Genomic DNA, 17,540 nt, shown 5'->3' with positions numbered 1-17,540 from the left:
CGTGTGAGAAGTCATGAAATTGTTAATGGCATGCATCGCGCTTGGGCAAGAGCCCCGGGTCTAGGTGGAAGGGACCATAAAGAGGGTGTGGAGATAGTGAGGGATAGACAGAAGCTCAATATACAGGGTGATTACCTGTATAGATATGATAGCCTTTTCTCTTTTTACCAAGCAGAGTCCCTAGTGGAATTACTTATCCACTCCCGCATGCCCTCCCTTCCTACGCCAGACGCCAGCCCCCCACCGCATGCCGAAACCAAGAACAACCGCCCGCCTACACCCCCCCTTAAGCTTCCGTTCCAAAAACGCACCCCCACCGGTCAGTAAATACAAAAGTTTTCATGCTAATTTGGGATCACAACCTCTACACAATTTGCGGGGCCAAGTGACCCTTAACATCTCCTTCTACACAGTGATAAACTGGAGGATTCTTGATGGGGAGTTTCTCATTTTTGGTGTAAAATGTGAAGGGTGCCGGCGAATTGCGTCACCAAGATCACAGGGGGTTGCTCTGACGCCCCCATGCCCCAACATGGGAACTATAAATCCTTCTGACAGAGCGCATCATAATGTACTCGTACGCTTATCCAAGATTATCGCAATATGAATTAGAATCAATAATTTGTTTTTCGACAAGAAAGTTGATCTGGGGAAACTCTTGTCTACTAACTGCCGAAGTAGGCGGAAATGGCGAACACTTACCATAAGTTATGTCTTATGTTTTAAAACCCCGAGATTACCCATATTTTTTAGAAAAATTGGCATAGAATGGGGAGCAAGCATAAAGCAGAAAAAGGGCGGCATGGGGTGATTGTCAAAGTTCGATGATCCATGTTTTTGGCGGTCGTTTCCGCTGCCGTTGCCGTTCTCTTCGTGGTCCACGTCCGGATCCTCCGGCCAGTCCACTCGCCCTGTTTTCTCGGGGTTTCAGACCCCGATTTCGGTCGTCCTTCTGGCTGCGGTCGTCCTTTTGGTCCTCCACATCTAATCGGCCGCCCCGCCTACGTACGGTGCAAAGTGCCTAAAGGTGGGTCCTCCGGTGAAACAGGAATTCCGTGGCAACCGATCGGAGTTGAGCCCGGAGTTGAGCCCGGAAGTGCCAAGACAACCTAAAGGATGGGAAATGATACGTACCTCCACCTGGCCCGCTGGGTTTCCCAGGGTTCTTGGTTGAGAGGGAAGATTTTTTGGGTTGAGATTACAGAAGGGGGGGACAGACTCCAGGCGATCACTCGCACATGTCACTAGTACTCCTTAAAACAATTAAATCTCAGTAACTACGGCATCGCTTCTATGCGAAGGGAATGTTTGCATTGAGAGGATGGGGAAGGGTTAATTGATCTTTAATGCACTGCCCCCGTATTATACTAGTAGGGTTGGTTACAGCGCAAGGGCGCTATGATACTTTGATACACCGCAGCACCTAGCAGCCAACCTCGGGATCTCCACGGTATGAGCCCTACTATGATACTTGCAGTCAGGATCCTTGGGTGTGTGGAATGCGCAGACTGCCGGTAAAAACCCAGCACCCAACGAGCCTCCGAAACTTTGTTTTAGGAATTAACTTAGCCCGCTGAGAACTTGGACTTGACTCTCCACCAATTAATCCCGGACCTTGGATTACTTGTACTATGCTCCGCGCGAGGTCAATGGTTGATCGGTATTCATCCAGTGACAAGTGTACCCTGGTATGATAGTCTAGAGATGCAGGTATGCAAGCGCCCGGGACTAACAACCCTAACCCTGACATGGCTGACTAACCTCCCACCAACATAACGCGGCTGTTTTGATTACGGTATAGTAACTTGCAACCGTCGCATCTTTCCAAAAGCCGAAGGAAACGAAAAAAATTGACATGAATAATCCGGCAAGCTGGTGCTACAGTATCTCCCGTACACCACATACTCCTTTTCCTGAATTCCTAACCCCCATATGATAGCCCATCTCCATGGCCTCTCATCCGCCCCTGAGAGCAAAACAATATCTCTCAATACTTATCCTCCTTCAATGTTTAACAGCAGTCCTGTGCATGACCCCTTCCCGAAAACTCGCGCTCCGGGAAGAGGCTCGCGTGAGCTTCCGCCACGGGTGGGAAAACTACATGATGCGGGCCTTTCCTCAAGATGAGGCTGGTTAACCCCTTGCCCCCTTCTCTTCCGCACGCGCACCCTCTTTATCCATCGTTCTGGGCGAGCTAATTAACTATGTAGATTTTAGATCAAGCCCCTGTCGTGCGCTCCTCATTACCGCGACCGGGATAACCCGAACAACATCGGCCGTAACGACGCAATGGGGGAGTTCTCCCTCACCGCTATCGACACGCTTAGCTCTCTTGCCCTGATGTCGGATAGTAGTGATCTTGATGCGGAGAGGTTTTGGGAAACGGTTGGGGAGGTGGTGAGGATTTATTGGTTTGTTGATTGGTTGGCTTGCAGAACTAAGCTGATGGGTTTAAAAGGTACAATGAGCCGAAGGAGTGCGATATGGTTATCGAGAATTGTGGCGAGAAGACCAGTTCTTGGGGCAGGTTCCATAATAGGAGTCGGGAGTCTCGGGGGTTTGATATTGATGCTAAGGTTCAGGTAGGTTGCCTTTAATTGGGGCTTAGGTGCCGGGACTAATATTATAGGTGTTTGAAACAACCATCAGAATTTTGGGAGGATTACTGTCCGCTCACCTTTTCGCTACCCGGTCGTTGGCTTCATTACCTGTTGGTGTACAGCCAAAGTATGAGTATAAAGATGAGCTTCTAGATTTAGCCTATGATTTGGGCCTTCGGCTACTCCCCGCTCTTACGGAATCTCCCACCGGCCTTCCTTACCCCCGGATTAACCTTCGGTACGGTCTCCCGCATAAGACAAAGAACCCGGCCTACTACAGGTTTCCTCGGCGCGCCCCGCACCCACACCCCGACCCCCGGCCATGGACACCTGAAGGGGAGCACCAGAGTGAGAAGCGATGGGGCAATCCCACAAAGCCAGGGAGTGTGAAGGAAGCAGCTTCGGACGAGATTACCGAGACTTGCACCGCCGGCGCCGGTTCGTTGGTATTGGAATTTACAACCCTATCGCAGCTAACCGGAGATCTTCAGTTCCAAGAAGCAGCGAAAAGGGCGTTCGAGGCGGTTTGGAACCGACGAAGCGATTTAGGATTATTTGGCGGTGGAGTGGACGCTGAAAGTGGACTCTGGAACGGACCTGTCGGAGGTGTGGGTGCCGGAATGGACAGCTTTTTTGAATACGCATTCAAGGCTTTTGTCTTATTCGCTGGAGACGAATTCGGCGAGGATTCGTGGTTTTGGAAAGTTTGGGAGCAAAGTAGTGAGGCTGTCAGGACGCATATGAGAATGGAAATCCCGACTATGTGGTGGAGTAATGTCCACCTCGGCACTGGTGCCCCTGTGCAGGGCGCATCGTCGTGGACGGATTCACTCAGCGCATTTTGGCCAGGATTATTGGCTGCTAGTGGAGAGATTGAGGAAGCCACTAGAGGAAATATGTTCTACTCTGCATTGTGGAGTAGGTTTTCGGCATTGCCGGAGAGATGGAATTTTAGGACTGGGTCGGTAGAAGGGGGTTTGGGTTGGTATCCGGGACGACCGGAGTTCGCTGAGAGTACCTATATGCTATACCGGGCTACGAAAGACCCTTGGTACTTGTATGTTGGAGAAATGATTATGAGGGATCTTAAAAGGAGATGCTGGGGAAAATGCGGATGGGCGGGGCTGCAGGATGTAAAGACGGGCGAAAGGCAAGACAGGATGGAGAGCTTTTGGCTAGGGGAGACGTGGACCTATTTATTCCTATTATTTGATGAAGGTATGTCTAGCTCTCCCTCTCTAATACCCCCACATTCTAACAATCTAGACCACCCACTTCACAAAGGAGACGATCCATGGGTATTCACAACAGAGGGACACCCTATAATCCTCCCCAAGTCCAAGCACCGGATTCGGTCGCCAGGAACCTATCCTGCGCCACCATTGTCCTGTCCCAATCCAGCCCCAACATCAATCCCTTTCTTCTCCACCACAGCTTCTCGTCCCGATGTTTTCCATGCCTCGCACTTTACCAGGCTTCATCTCCTCCCAAAGACTCCTCCGACAAAATTATCACCTCTGCAACCGTCGGATCTCGACATCTATGCAGAAAACTCATACTTTTGGTCGCCCTCCAATTCAACCTTTTACCCCTGGACTCTCCCTCCGTATCTTGTTTCCCCGGATTCCATCTGCTCACGCTTACCAGCCCTTGATTCCTTCGATCTCATATTTCCGCAACCTAAAGCACGACTCTCATCCGCTTCTGGCTCCAGCGACATTTTCGGCGCAACCACTGCCGGTATAGTAAAACGAGTACAAGGCGGTATCAGTATTTCCGGTAGCATGCGTGGGGTCCGTATGGGGATGACAAACGAACATGGAATCCTCCGCATAACCAATATAGGCGGAACCTCCTTGGGCAAAAGCGAGATTGTATTTCTGGAGGACAAAGTGATCGATAAGAGTGGTGCGACGATGGACCCCAACTTCCAAATTGTGCTTGATCACGAATACGTGGACTTGCTCATTCAGTATGCGGACGACATCCGTGCTGCCAAACGCGAAGAGGAGTTGAAGCAAGTGCCGATCATTCCAGAGACCAAGACGGCGCTTGGAGAATTGCTCAGCAGGCTGGGGTTTACCAGCCTCGAGACTCAACTTAACGATTTGCTTAGCTTATACAATGATGACGACGACCGCGGTGACGAAGCAACCCCAACAAGCACGAGCTCTCCACGATTACACGCTTTCGCCGGGATCATTCCTACAGGCATAGGCGCAGTGGACATTCCAACCACAACACCAGTATTCACAAATATCTACACACTCAGAAACCCCGCCTGCACACCCATCCAACCTAACGGCATTCCGAAAACCGCACAGGTTCTCATAGTTCCCCGTGGCACCTGCGCCTTCTCCCAAAAGCTCCAGCACGTACCGAGTTTTATTCGTCTGGTGATATTCCTGGATAAGAGCGCCTCGGCACCACAGGACCTCGTTCGGCCATTGTTGGATAAAGAGAACGAATATGGCACCGTAGCGGTTATGGTGGCCGGTGGTGGCAAGGGGTGGGAGCGGGAGGTAGGGAGTCTGACGTTGAGGAGGAGGTGGAGTGTCTGGGTTAAGGATATCAGAGTGGGTAATGTTGTAGTTTTGTAGAATGGGAATTGGTGTTTGGAGTTTTTGTATTACTTTTTCCTTTATTCCGCGATCAAATGGGGGTAGATAGTCATGTATGAGGGTGGGTTCGTGTTATTTGATAGAATGATACCGTGGCAGTTTGTATGTTAGTGGGGTAGCTTATGTACTGTACGACAGGCTCACGTTAGGTTTCTCGAGTAACCTTTAATGATCCAATCAAGATTCGTCTTAGCGCATTAGAGATGATGCCCGAATGAGTTGATGTTTATATTAAACCACTTGCAATAGCTTACAAGAGCTTTTGAAAGATAAAGGATGCTGAGAGACCGCGTGTGCTAGATACGTCACTCCCTGGGTCCCGGGATCGAGACCTGTTTTGTTGAAATCGCCTCCCTCTCACTACTTTCTCTCCGTAACTAAGGAGTCAACTACTCTCATCAACGCACCGCTATCCACCATGATTTCCTTCTTCCTAACTATTCTAATCTTATTGAGGAGCATTGTCTTAGCATCAGAGTCGGAGGAGACCAGGCTCGTCTTCCCAGAGCTTATCGTTCCTGTCACACAAGCGTTTCCAACAAGAGCGTACATCGCCGAGCACACTGGAAACATTTTCTTCAGCGGCGACGAAAAAAACGGAAACGAAATCACTGCCCTCGGTTTGTCTAACTCATTTTTCTTTTCAAAAATCTCATACTGACATTCTGCGGTTGAGAAGTCAGCTTCCGTATCCCAGATGATGAACGCTACAATATGTGCCAGCTCATTTTTGAGCTCCCAGAGGAGCTGCCACCTGCGCTAGATATTCCGGAATACCGCTGGAGCTTTGCTGGTAGCAAGTGCATTCTTGACATATATGCTTTGTGTGGCTGCCATAAGGTTGTTGCGGAGAAGACCCCATGGTATTCGAAGCCCCCGAGGTATCCTCCGAAGCCGGTATATAGGTTCTTTGTGAGCCCCCGGAATATCACCTCCTACGGCTTTTGTTCAGGAGATTGGCTGACCGTGACTTAGCAATCGGAGGGGGGTGGACGAGCGGGAACACTTGGATACCCCTTTCATTGTCCACTCGGGGAGGTTTTGGAATTCGAGATCGCAGCAGCTGTGAGGGACAAGCCCATGATGCTGCATTGGTATGGTAAGCACTATTTACAAGATCTCCTCGAAATGAGTGCGAGTGAGGAAGGGTTGTCTGCTTACTTCGTGGCAGAAATGGAAAAGCCAAGGAGTGGAATAATCTTAGAGATGTCTCGAATGAATACGAGTTACGAACATAACGTTGAAGATTACTCTGATGATGAGGATTCGGGTTTAGAGGGCGATACTGTAACCGTTTCACCAAAGGCCAAAGACAGAAGAAGTCTCCATTTGGGCAACTGTCAGAGCGTTGCGGGGCCTCTTATAGAGGACGCTGATAATTTTTACTAGTGAAAAAACTCGAAGCAACCAGAGGGGTTTGTTGAAGATGATTAGAGGTCGATCAAGTATTTATTAGCACGGAATGTGTCCTCGTTTTTTTTTTTAAAACTATTTTATTCAAGTGATTCTTGTGGGGAATAGACGTATCACAACATGTCACTCGATATGACATTGCGGACAACTGTTGCGGATTTAAGATACCGGGGTTCTCAAAACAGAAATGATATGATATGATATCTCTGCTACGATACTCGAGTACCGGTACAGTACAGTGTTGACAGTGACCACTGGTCACCCGGAAAATCAAGTAGTCACCGGTCACCCCCTTATGCCATGACCAGTGGTCAGGACTGGTCAGAGCAGGGGTCAGTATAGGATGGTCTTGGCTTTGAAAGGTTTGAGAGTGGAGTATGTATAAACAAACAGCGCTCAACAAGAAATCAGAGAAGGAAAACTATCTTGCACCACAACAAAAGAAGAAAAAGAAAGAAAAAAAGCGAAAAAGTGGAGTTGAGTGACAAATGGGTTTCCAATAAGAGACTCTAATAAAATGGATATTAGTATATAACATCTTGAGTAAAGTTGGATTGTCCTACAGTATCATACTAAGTTTTTTTCCGGGCAGCTGGAGATCTTAAAGTTACTAAATGTAATAAGCGTTGGGAATAGAAAGAAAAAGAAAAAAAAACTCACAAGAGAGAAGAGTCAGGTTTGAGAAGCAGAGGTGGCAGTTGCAATAGCTTGCTCCATAGGTTCAAAAAAACTGTTGCTGGTGAGGGCCTGGGCAATATTTCGTCTCTCCGGAAAATATTCTCCACCCTCCTCGCTTAGGTCATTAACGATTTCCTCCAAGAACTGCTCCTTCTCCTCAAACCTCATAGGAAGCTCGCCAAATACAGCTGGGTCGTAGTCAAAGATGGAAGATTGATTAAATAGAACTGAAAGCTTAAGATGTATGTGATAGGGTGAATATTCTGGAGCGTTCAACTCGCTTGGTGCATCAGGGGTTAAATCAGCCATCCAGGTAACCGCTTCAGCCTCAAACTCCTGAGGGGAGAGAATGAAATCTTCAAGTACCGGTCGTTTGGATGCTTGAAAGGTCTGTGATCGTGTATGTACACTCCAAGTGGTTTCTGTTTCACCCAGTCTTTGTTTCTTCATCCGAAGAGTATTTTGCTTTTGTTCTGCCCGGAGTGAGGCTTTTTCCTTAGCGATAGCAGCCACCTTCTCGAAAGATAGAGTGCTTTTAAGCTTTGAATGAATAATGCCAAAGGAAGAAAATACTCTTTCACAGCTGGCGGAATTGGGACAGACAGTAAACAAGCGAAGTGCTAACAGCCTTAGATCACTTGCAGAGTCAGGAACTAATCTCCAAATATAAGTTGGATCACCTTTTTCCTCCTTTTTTGAAACCTCCCCTAATGAGCTGACAATAGCCCAAAAATCCTCACTAAAATCACTCCTATGCGAGTAGTAATCCAGAAAGCTTGCAATTAACTGGTCTGAATTTAAGCGGCCGTTCAAAAAGGTTGGTAAATGCATTTGTAATAACATTTACAAGAAATAAGGGCCAGAGTTTTGCCTCTTGGGGGTTGAAAGAAGTCGATATACCATTCTCGTTTGTGACCATAACGAATGGGTTTAGAAGAACCGAAAGGATGAAAAGACTCTGGTCAAGCACCTCCCATCTCTTATTTAAGGATATAAGAGCACACTTGCGTACCTCCTAAGTAAATACATATTATTAGTAGCTGGGTAAGGAAAATTACACAAAATAAAAATAAAAAAATAGATATAAAGTAGTACTTACAATAGCCATTGCTGATTGGTTATTCTCAAGATTATTGAAGTAGTTGTAAAGATAACCAAACATTAAGCATACGTGGTCCAGACATAATGAGTCACGTTGAAGAAACATATTGGCAATAACTAGTAGTCGCAAATGTTGATTATTCTCTTTTAAGGCCATCCAAAACTGATTATTACATATTAAAGTAATAATCTCATTTGCCTTTTCTTGCTCGGGCCTGGTATTTCCGGCAGCTTCCATAAACTGATCCTTCATAGGCCCAAAGGTAAGCGAATCAAGGTATGGCTCCAGATTTTCAAGCCGGGCACATGAATGGTATGTGCTTGACTATCGTGTTACGATCCCCGTTAGGAGTTTGAGAGGTCGCTTATTAAGAGGATTTTGCTTTTGGGGGTCGTGGAGTAGCTTGCATGCTATTGAGTGATTCTTGACCCAATGAGTGATCGTGGTTGCTCTAATAATAATACCCTCCAATAAGGGACTACCTTTAATTATATCCCGCAGTATGAGATTACACTAAATAAGCGATAGTACTAGTATATGATATTTAACCTATTTTTTTTTAGAAAAGCATCATGTTATACAATAACACTGGCATACCTGATATGCAAAACATACGGTAGTTATTAGCCAAGGATATTTTTCCTTTAAAAGCCGACGTGCTAATCGGCAATCACCTCCATCATCTGTGCAAACAGCTACAACCTTTATTCCACCTCTTTCCCTTTTAAGTAGTGTGTGTAATTGATTGTCAATCAACTCAAACAAAACTTGTCCTGTTTTGGGCTTTCTCGTTATATCGTTTACATCTAAAGTAAGAACTTTACCGTGATCATTAATTACAAACCCAACCAAGGCATCCTTTTTAATATTTTTCCACCCATCAACAGCTAGGGTGACCTCTTGACCACTGTACTCTACCATATTTCTTTTATTGATTTCCTGTTCAAGAGTAGAAAGTAAAGTACCTCCGATCGACCGGCGGCTTGGCAATGCCACCTGGGTGCGTAACATTAAGAACATTTTTTTAACTTCTGGATCCTCAATCCATTGTTCCGGCAAATTTGCTGAAATAGTAGCTCGTGTAACTTGGAGGTGAAATTCCACTTGTCGTTCGACCGAAAGGAGCGCATCAGGCCCACTAATGATATTGAATTGGCCTTGCCAGGGTTTGGGAATACGGTCATGTTCAGTATGGGGCATCATAAGTATTAGTGACTCGCTAGTTCACAGAGTTAACTACTATACTATTTAAATTAATATTAATTTATGTACAACTAACCTTATAGTTTCCTTAAGCAAAACAGTGTTGTCTTTTTGGCTGCAGTATTACCACAAATTTGCCGAGCCAATCTTTGCATCTCTGTTGTGGCATGCTCGCATTGCATAATTATATGATTTAGCACTGTTTCCTTCCGGGAAAGGAAACTGCCTGGTGTTTTTTGCGTTTCTACCTGTTTTTTGGCTAATCATAGATTCTTAGTACAATATTAACACTAACTGACTAATGGGCAGACAACTTAGATTGGGAGAACAGAGAGATATAGGGCCTAATTGGGAGGCATACCCATCTCAGTCAAGGCTAGGTCTTCCTCACTAGTAAGACTTTGCTTTACCTGATAAGCAGGATCAGCATCTATTATTGAACATTGTTGGTACTGAAGGCACGCGCGACACCAAACTCGATAGTTTCGTGAATTTGCCTTCTCAGTTGCAGCAAGGTAAAATTGCCATTCCTTTCCCTTCTCACCGGTAGGCATTTGAAAATATCGATAGGAGAAAAGTAGAGATTAGCTGTTTGGCAATGTTTGTTGGAGAACCGGTACTCTTGATTGAGCCTACTTTTCTTTTACGCTCGCTCGCCAGGTATTTCATATAGCATAGTGACAAGCTTACTTGCAAAAAGCAGTCCTCTAATTGTGGGCTTGCGGGACGGAAATCCTGACCACACATCATCCCTCATCACCCCTCTGCTGACCACCGGACACCAACCATAGCCATGGCCAGGACTGGTCAATACATCAGCCGTGGTCACTGCCAACAATGGTACTCATGTCGCCGGATTGCTCTGTCACTTCCTATCATGGAATCGCTCATCCTCGGGTATTTTAGTCCATAAAATTTGTTGGGAAGCCAGAGTTGCATCTTAGCTTGAAAAGCTCACAACTTCAAGAACCAAGACTACCTTGACTTCAGGCTCAGGCAAGACAGTGAGCAGTGATCCCTGCCAGAGAGTTCACAATGCCACAGGGTCATGGGTCTTCCACTCATATTCCACTTTTGAAGAGAGCAGTGATTTTAGCATTAAATTGGCATGCTGGACTTAGCTTTAATACTATAGCAATTAAGGTGCAGGTTAATGCCTAGACGGCAAGGAGAATCATTAATCGAGTGAAAGTATGAACATTTTCCAATGGATAATCACTGCTTAGTAGTAAGTAATCTTCATAGGAGCAGACTGTGGATGAGCATGACTTCGAAGATGTATTATCTTGCCTCGAGGATACTGAAAGTGGAGGAAGACTGGAAAGATTTCCAGAAGGCTCTGCAGAGAGCATGGCATTGAGAGAGCTATCATAAAAGGATGAAGAGCATTGGCAAATGCCATTTACAGATATCGCAAAGAAGTGGATTGTCTATGCTGCCCAGTTGACTCTTGAGAAGGTTTTTCACGATCATCACAGCTTGTTTTAAAGAAAGGCCACTCATAAGCTCTTTTTAACTAGAAATCATATTGAGACACATCTTGCTTTTGCCCACATGGCATTAAAGGTGGCAATGGAACATATTGTCTTTACTGATGAGATGTGGGTTAAGTTTAACTCTACCAGGTGATGGAAAAATGTAATCAGGAAGCATGGAGTGGATCCAAACCAATGGGCACTTCATGATAAGCAAGATAATCGGACAATATGAGTTATATTCTGGGGTGCCATTTGTCTAGGTTACAAAGGTCCTTGCCATGTATGGGAAAAGAATACTATTGAAGACCAGCAAAAACATTGCGAGATTCTTGACCTGGAAAACCTCATCCGGCAGCAGTGTTAGACCCTAAACCAGGAATATGCATTGATACCTGAAGCATGGCAGCATGAGGCCTTGATGGAGATTAATAGAAATATTGAAGAGCAAAATATTAGAGAAGAAAGAGAAGGACAGAGAAAGTGCCGCCGGAGGACTCCACAGTAAGAGTTCAAGGAGGAACAGTTTCAATACCATGGTAAGGGTGGTGTGAATTGGATTTCCTATCACGACCGAGTCCTTGACCCTCTCCTCTATCACTAGATTGACCTGCTTCAGGCTCAAACTGGTATGCCTATCACCAATCTTGTGGAAGATAATATTCTCACCTATCAAACTATTCAAAGAGTTGATTGTGAACTATGCTATACAAAAGGAATTGTTACTTTTCAATGGCCTGCAAGATCACCAGATCTTAACCAGACTGAAGGGCTTTGGAGCGATTGTAAAGATGAGATAGCCACTTATCAGTTTACAGGGATCAGTCAGGAAACAGTAGAGCAGGCAAAGACTACCTTGGTTGAGGTTTGGAGAACATTTCCACAGGAAATAATTGATTGGCGTTGTCAAAGCTTTCATGAAAAATTTAACAGATGTATCATTCACGGTGGAAATAATAACTTTGATGGATAGTGTAACGACCCCTCTTTAGATAGTTAATGCTTGGCGACGGGGAACGGTACTTCTCTTCCTGTCTTTCTTCTCCTATTGGTCTTTACGATAGCTTTAGGCCTCTGCCTATGTTACCGATAGTACAAGACCTTTGTCTTCTATCAGAAACACCTATCGTAAGCTTTCTCTAACTCGTCTTCGTGATGAGTGCTTCTTGTTGTAATGATATTGTTGCACTTAAAGATAAAGATCGTAACGATGTTTGGTATTTGTTAAAGTAATAAGTAGGAAAAGTACTTAGAACAAAGCGTGAAGATCCTATCTTCCTCGGCCGCATCGGCCTCCTTATATAGTGTTCTTCCCGCCTTTAGTCATGTGACCTAAAGTGGTCACATGTGCGAAACTAAATCACAACAAACTAGTCATGTGACCAAAGTGATCACATGCTCAAAACCTATGACCTGCTTCGAGGTCATGTGCTAAACTCATAAACCAATCATAACGCAATAAACAAGTCATATGACTCGACTGAGTCATATGCACGAAACCCATGACATTATAATGAGGTCATGTGCGAAACATAAATCATATGTGCAAGGCTTGCCTGTAAGGCACACTCGTAAGGCATACTCGTCAGGTGCATGTCCCATGACTCATACTTGAGCCATGTGTGAAAGCATCACAAATCCCATACATAACTAATCATATAACCCGAATAGGTCATATGCGTGAAACAATAACATACCTGTGACTTATAACCATGTGTCACGTGAAAACCCTTTCCTCGCTAAGCCACGTTCGTGACAGATAGTATCTAAAATTTACCTTGTAAGCTTACCCAAATCCTTGAGCACATATAATACATATAGCTAGAGTCATAGTCTTGGTTAAAGATGTCCTTTCCCATGTCTGTATTGATGCAACAGTGATCATTTGGTAGATTTCATTGACTAAAGTACCCGAGGATGAGCGATTCCATGATGGGAAGTGACAGAGCAATCTGGCGACGTGAGTACTCAGACATGGAAGTAAAAATCGAGCAAAACAAGAAACCCTGTCTTTGCATTGAAGTATGGAGGCGGCCAGAATTGTAGAAAAGATTGGCAAGTTGACATACACAAGAACCCATACCAGCCTTTATCAGGCGCAACATGGGACTGATGATTCTTCTTTGCTTCCCCCTCTTTTACTTTCCATACCTGAGCTTCTAAAGTTTGATAGGAAGTTGGGGTATTAGGATTTTGGGACTTTGTAAATGTTTTAATGATAGCAGTAACTGCTAGCTTCCACAATGATCAAGATGCAAAGCTCTGGTATTTTGACTTTCTCCATACCCCTTTTTTTTCTATGATGTCAATTTCAAGATTCCCGAGATTCCTTGTTCGTATCCCTGTTTTGCTCGATTTTTACTTCAATGTCCGAGGACCGCATTATTTGGTTAAACTGGGAATGGGTCTAAAGTAAAAGAAGAAGAAAGAGGCGAGGTTCCCATGCCAATCCAAGTCACAGCCCAAGGTTATATATGTTTACTCCAACTTCAAATGATTCACATATCAGAAAAAAGTAAAAAGAAATACTCATGATCACTACGGTAGTGAGTCAACAAAATAGATTTCAAAGTGAACACCTAGAAGGTCAAATTAGTAAGCTATTGAATTCAGCCTGTGCATGTCAAGGGAGAATTTAAAGGCTAATTGATTTGACCTTGGTTAAAGAAGGTGGGTAAATAGAGCAAGACTTGTCAAACCTACCAAAATGGATTTGAAATACCTCCTAAATCCAGTATCGCAACCAAGATCATCTTACGAGCAGCTTGCAATTTCAGACAAGAGAACCGTTATCCCAAGCAAAGAACCGAGAGTATGCCCATTGCCTATACCATCCAGGCCCAGAAAAATCTCCAAACCAATTGCCCAACGAACCGGAGAATGTTTTTTGAGTATCAGGAAGTGCATTCAGCGCTCCAATACACGAGAATTTAAGATAGAGGTACTCCAGTGGTGGTTTCACCACCGCATACCCCAAGGAGAGGACGAAGAGACTCCAGGTACTCTATGAGCACCTTTGATGAAAGAAGTATCTGAGAGATATCTGGTACCAACTAGTACTCTCCATAACTGGAGGTTGAGTCAGGATCAGATAATAACAAGTAAGAAGGGAGAAAGGAAGAATCGGTCCGAAGTGAATGTTTGCAGGTGGCCGGAGTTGGAGTCAGAACTTTATGATAGGTATCGGGAAAGGCGGGAAGAGCACAAGGCAGTTCGGCGTGGTTGGCTTCAGCGAGAAGCATATCGAATTTTTGCCATCTGTTCTCCGGATATCAGTATTTCTGAATTCCGTTTCTCGGATGAATGGTTTATGGGATTTCTCTCTCGGCACCGAATAACTCTAAGGTTTACCACAAATAAGTCACAGCAAATATCGGAGGATTATCTACAAAGCATACTTTCATGGCTGCGGTTTGATTGGCGAAATTCTCAGGTTAGAACTGGGACTTCTGATCGAGAAGCAGTTGTCGGCCGGTATCTGCTAGATAGCATTTGCATCTTCAACAAAACCCCGCTTCCATTTGAATACCTCGATGGCCAGACATATGCTGATCAGGGTAGCCACTCTGTCCAGGTCAAAGCTAGCAATAACGGCTGGGATAAAAGGCAGGCGACCCTTTTGTTAGCAGTATTTGGGAGTGAGAAGTCAAGGATACAGCCTTTAATAATATTTAGAGAGAAAGAAAAGTATGAAGGGCGACGCAGTCACCATTTTAAAAGAAAGCGTGAGGAGGAGATGGTGAGATATGATTCACGGGTTTCTGTAAGGTGGAATGAATCAGCTTATGCAAATGCGCAAATGCTGGTAGAGTGGATTACAGAGTTCCTAGTTCCTGCCTTTCCTCCGGGTCCACGATTACTTGCTCTTGATGTTGCCAAATTCCACTCTACTGATGAGGTATTGGCAACACTATGATCAAATAATATTGTCCCGTCAATGATTCCGCCAGGATGTACCGGACTCGTACAACCCCTGGACGTTTCAATCAACAAACCGTTTAAAAATATTCTCCGCAATATTTTAGATGATTTGCTAGACGACTACGAAGCACAGCACCGGATTAACCTATGTGAGCTACGGCAATTGGACACTTCCGCTATTGCCGAGAGGCGAGTACTCGTAACGGTTGCCGCTGGACGGGCGTGAGAGCAATTCATCCAAGCACATCAAGAGTTAATCATCACTACATTTCACAAATTAGGACTTACACTTCCGGTAGATGGATCTTGTGATAATGAGCTATCTATCAAAAGGATAGATTCCTCATTATTACATATTGGAGACTGGAGGAGAAACAAGGAGAGTGGGTTGGAGCAGAGAGAAGGACCAGGGTTTTCATCTACAGATGTAAATGATGATGATTGTGATGCGGTACAGTTCATAGATCAAAATTGAGCTTTGTGAGAACTGTAAAGAATGAGTCCGAGTCAGCTTCACTATATTCAAAGCCATTTCCTACCCTAGCCAGCTCCAAAAACAAAACCTCCACTGCTTTGCATGCTATCATAAACTATCACTTGGCCAAGCTTTGATATTCGCTTAAATTGCCACCCCCTATTATTGCGCCACATGTTGATCTTCGAGCACTAGTGCGATTCCCAGTTTAACCAAATAATGCGGTACAGTACACAATCTATAAGCCACTTTTCAGAAGGTCCGAGCGCAAGCCAATTTTGTATGCAAGGGAGGGTTAGGGTTTTCGACTGATCCACAGATACGGTATCGTTTCATACCTGTAAATTACTGCATGAGTACTCACGTTGTTGGATGGTGGTGCTCAATCTTACGTGTGCAAACCGTTCTTGATATGATGTCATACAACACCCATCGCGACTTTTGTTCTGGTTCTCCACTTCTCTCAGTTTCACCCCTCCTATTCCCCACTCCGGCCTATTTTCTATTGTGCCATTCATCGCTTAAAACCCCAATTCATCCTGTAACGATTAGCACTTATGGTATCGTATCGATCTCCTCTAGTTGGGCCCTCCTCAATGCGCATCATCTTAGCCTCCTGTGTTATCCTCGCCGTCACAGTCCTATGCTCGGCGTCCCTCGAGGTGGTGGAGCACTGGGACCCTCTATTCCAGCAACATACCCTTGACTCTTACTCGGGGCCTCAAAAAACCGACCATGAGCACTACCAGCACCTAATGCCCACCCTCCTCGTCCCCATAAAGGAGAGCCACCGCCACAACCCCTTCACCTCAGCCACATCCGGAAGGGTCTACTTCTCGGGTGGTAAATCCACCAAGGATGAAGAGAGAATGCTCGTGAGCTTCAGGGTCCCTAATGACGGATCTATCCGCAAGACGTGTTTTTTGGGCTTTTTCTATAAACCTGATTACGCAGGGGGTGTAGAGGAGGGGGGAGGTGGTGTGGAGGCGGGAGTTCGTGGACACCGGTGGATGTACGCGTACAAGCTGCATGGCGAAATATTCATTGGGAAAACGACTTATCATGGTCGGCCCAGGAGGGAGTCTGACAAGGTGGCTTTTGGGATATCGGTTTGTTTGTCTGCTGCACACTATATGAAATTCTTCCAGTGCTGATGTGTTTTTTTCCCCCTTTTTTTCGCCTTTTAGGTTCCACCAGAAGGTGGTTATGCGGATGTTTCGGGTCCGGGGCTTCAATGCACCCCTGGAGAAACCATTACCTTTGAAATTGTGCCTGAGAGGGGGATTGGGATGGTAGATGTTCGTTGGAATCGTAAGTTACGGTGGTGTGAGTTTCTGTAGGGGGTTGTGGAGATATGCTAACAAGGGTGGATGCGGTAAATGGTAGAGAAAGCTAAGGAAGGGAATAAGCACTTTGTTGAATCGGGAATTGGACTTAGGGTTATTTATCCTGAGCGGTTTAAGCCCGAGAATTACTGAATAATGGTGGGGGAATTTGGCCGTGGGGTATGCATTCGGGTGCTATACGAAGTGAGGATTCTTATGCGGGAATTGGGTGAAATTTTATTGTTTGAGGCTGCGGTCGCAGAACGTGTTGATTAGAGCGCGGTCTTGAGATTGCAATATCGTCGGTCGGCGTGTTACTTCCGTTATGAACCTTTTACTTTCGGGAGACTCAGGGCTAGCAAGTACAGTACTGCCAGGTGACAGCTTGTGGATAAGAAGTAGAAATAGTAACCTCCATACGATGCCAAAAGCGAGCCGAGTACGAGTGAGATAGCCGAGCATCGTACACAAGGATAAGTACCTAAGCTAAAAGATTTCACAAACCATGAATCGCGTCACGTCGCATCGGGAATTCTGTTGCACCATTGTCCAAACCGTGGATCCCATCTTGGCTCCTGGTAATCTCGCGTACAAGTACGTAGCTAACAGATGTTCTAACAGTGAATCAACGAGGAAGGTATCGATATATTGGAAAGAGATTATGTATACACGATAAGCGCTTATTTGGATGTTGGCCGCGGCGGTTGATGGAGAGGGAATGTAGACT

General features: G+C 45.3%; 1 protein-coding gene; it reads left to right on the top strand.

Moving 5' to 3' along the window:
- The first annotated feature begins 1,932 nt into the window (after positions 1–1,932).
- GSTUM_00006578001 (uncharacterized protein) lies at positions 1,933–5,408 on the top strand. XM_002838776.2 has 6 exons: positions 1,933–2,132; positions 2,224–2,411; positions 2,459–2,582; positions 2,630–2,843; positions 2,982–3,818; positions 3,867–5,408. Exons 1-6 carry the CDS (start codon positions 2,124–2,126, stop codon positions 5,198–5,200), a joined length of 2,706 nt encoding a protein of 901 aa, XP_002838822.1. The 5' UTR covers positions 1,933–2,123; the 3' UTR covers positions 5,201–5,408.
- Positions 5,409–17,540: the final 12,132 nt, after the last annotated feature.

The sequence above is a fragment of the Tuber melanosporum genome, assembly GCF_000151645.1.
Source record: "Tuber melanosporum whole genome shotgun sequence assembly, scaffold_28, strain Mel28".
NCBI classification, from domain to species: domain Eukaryota; kingdom Fungi; phylum Ascomycota; class Pezizomycetes; order Pezizales; family Tuberaceae; genus Tuber; species Tuber melanosporum.
Note: the sequence above shows the minus strand (reverse complement) of the source record. Positions and strands in the feature narration are given on the sequence as shown.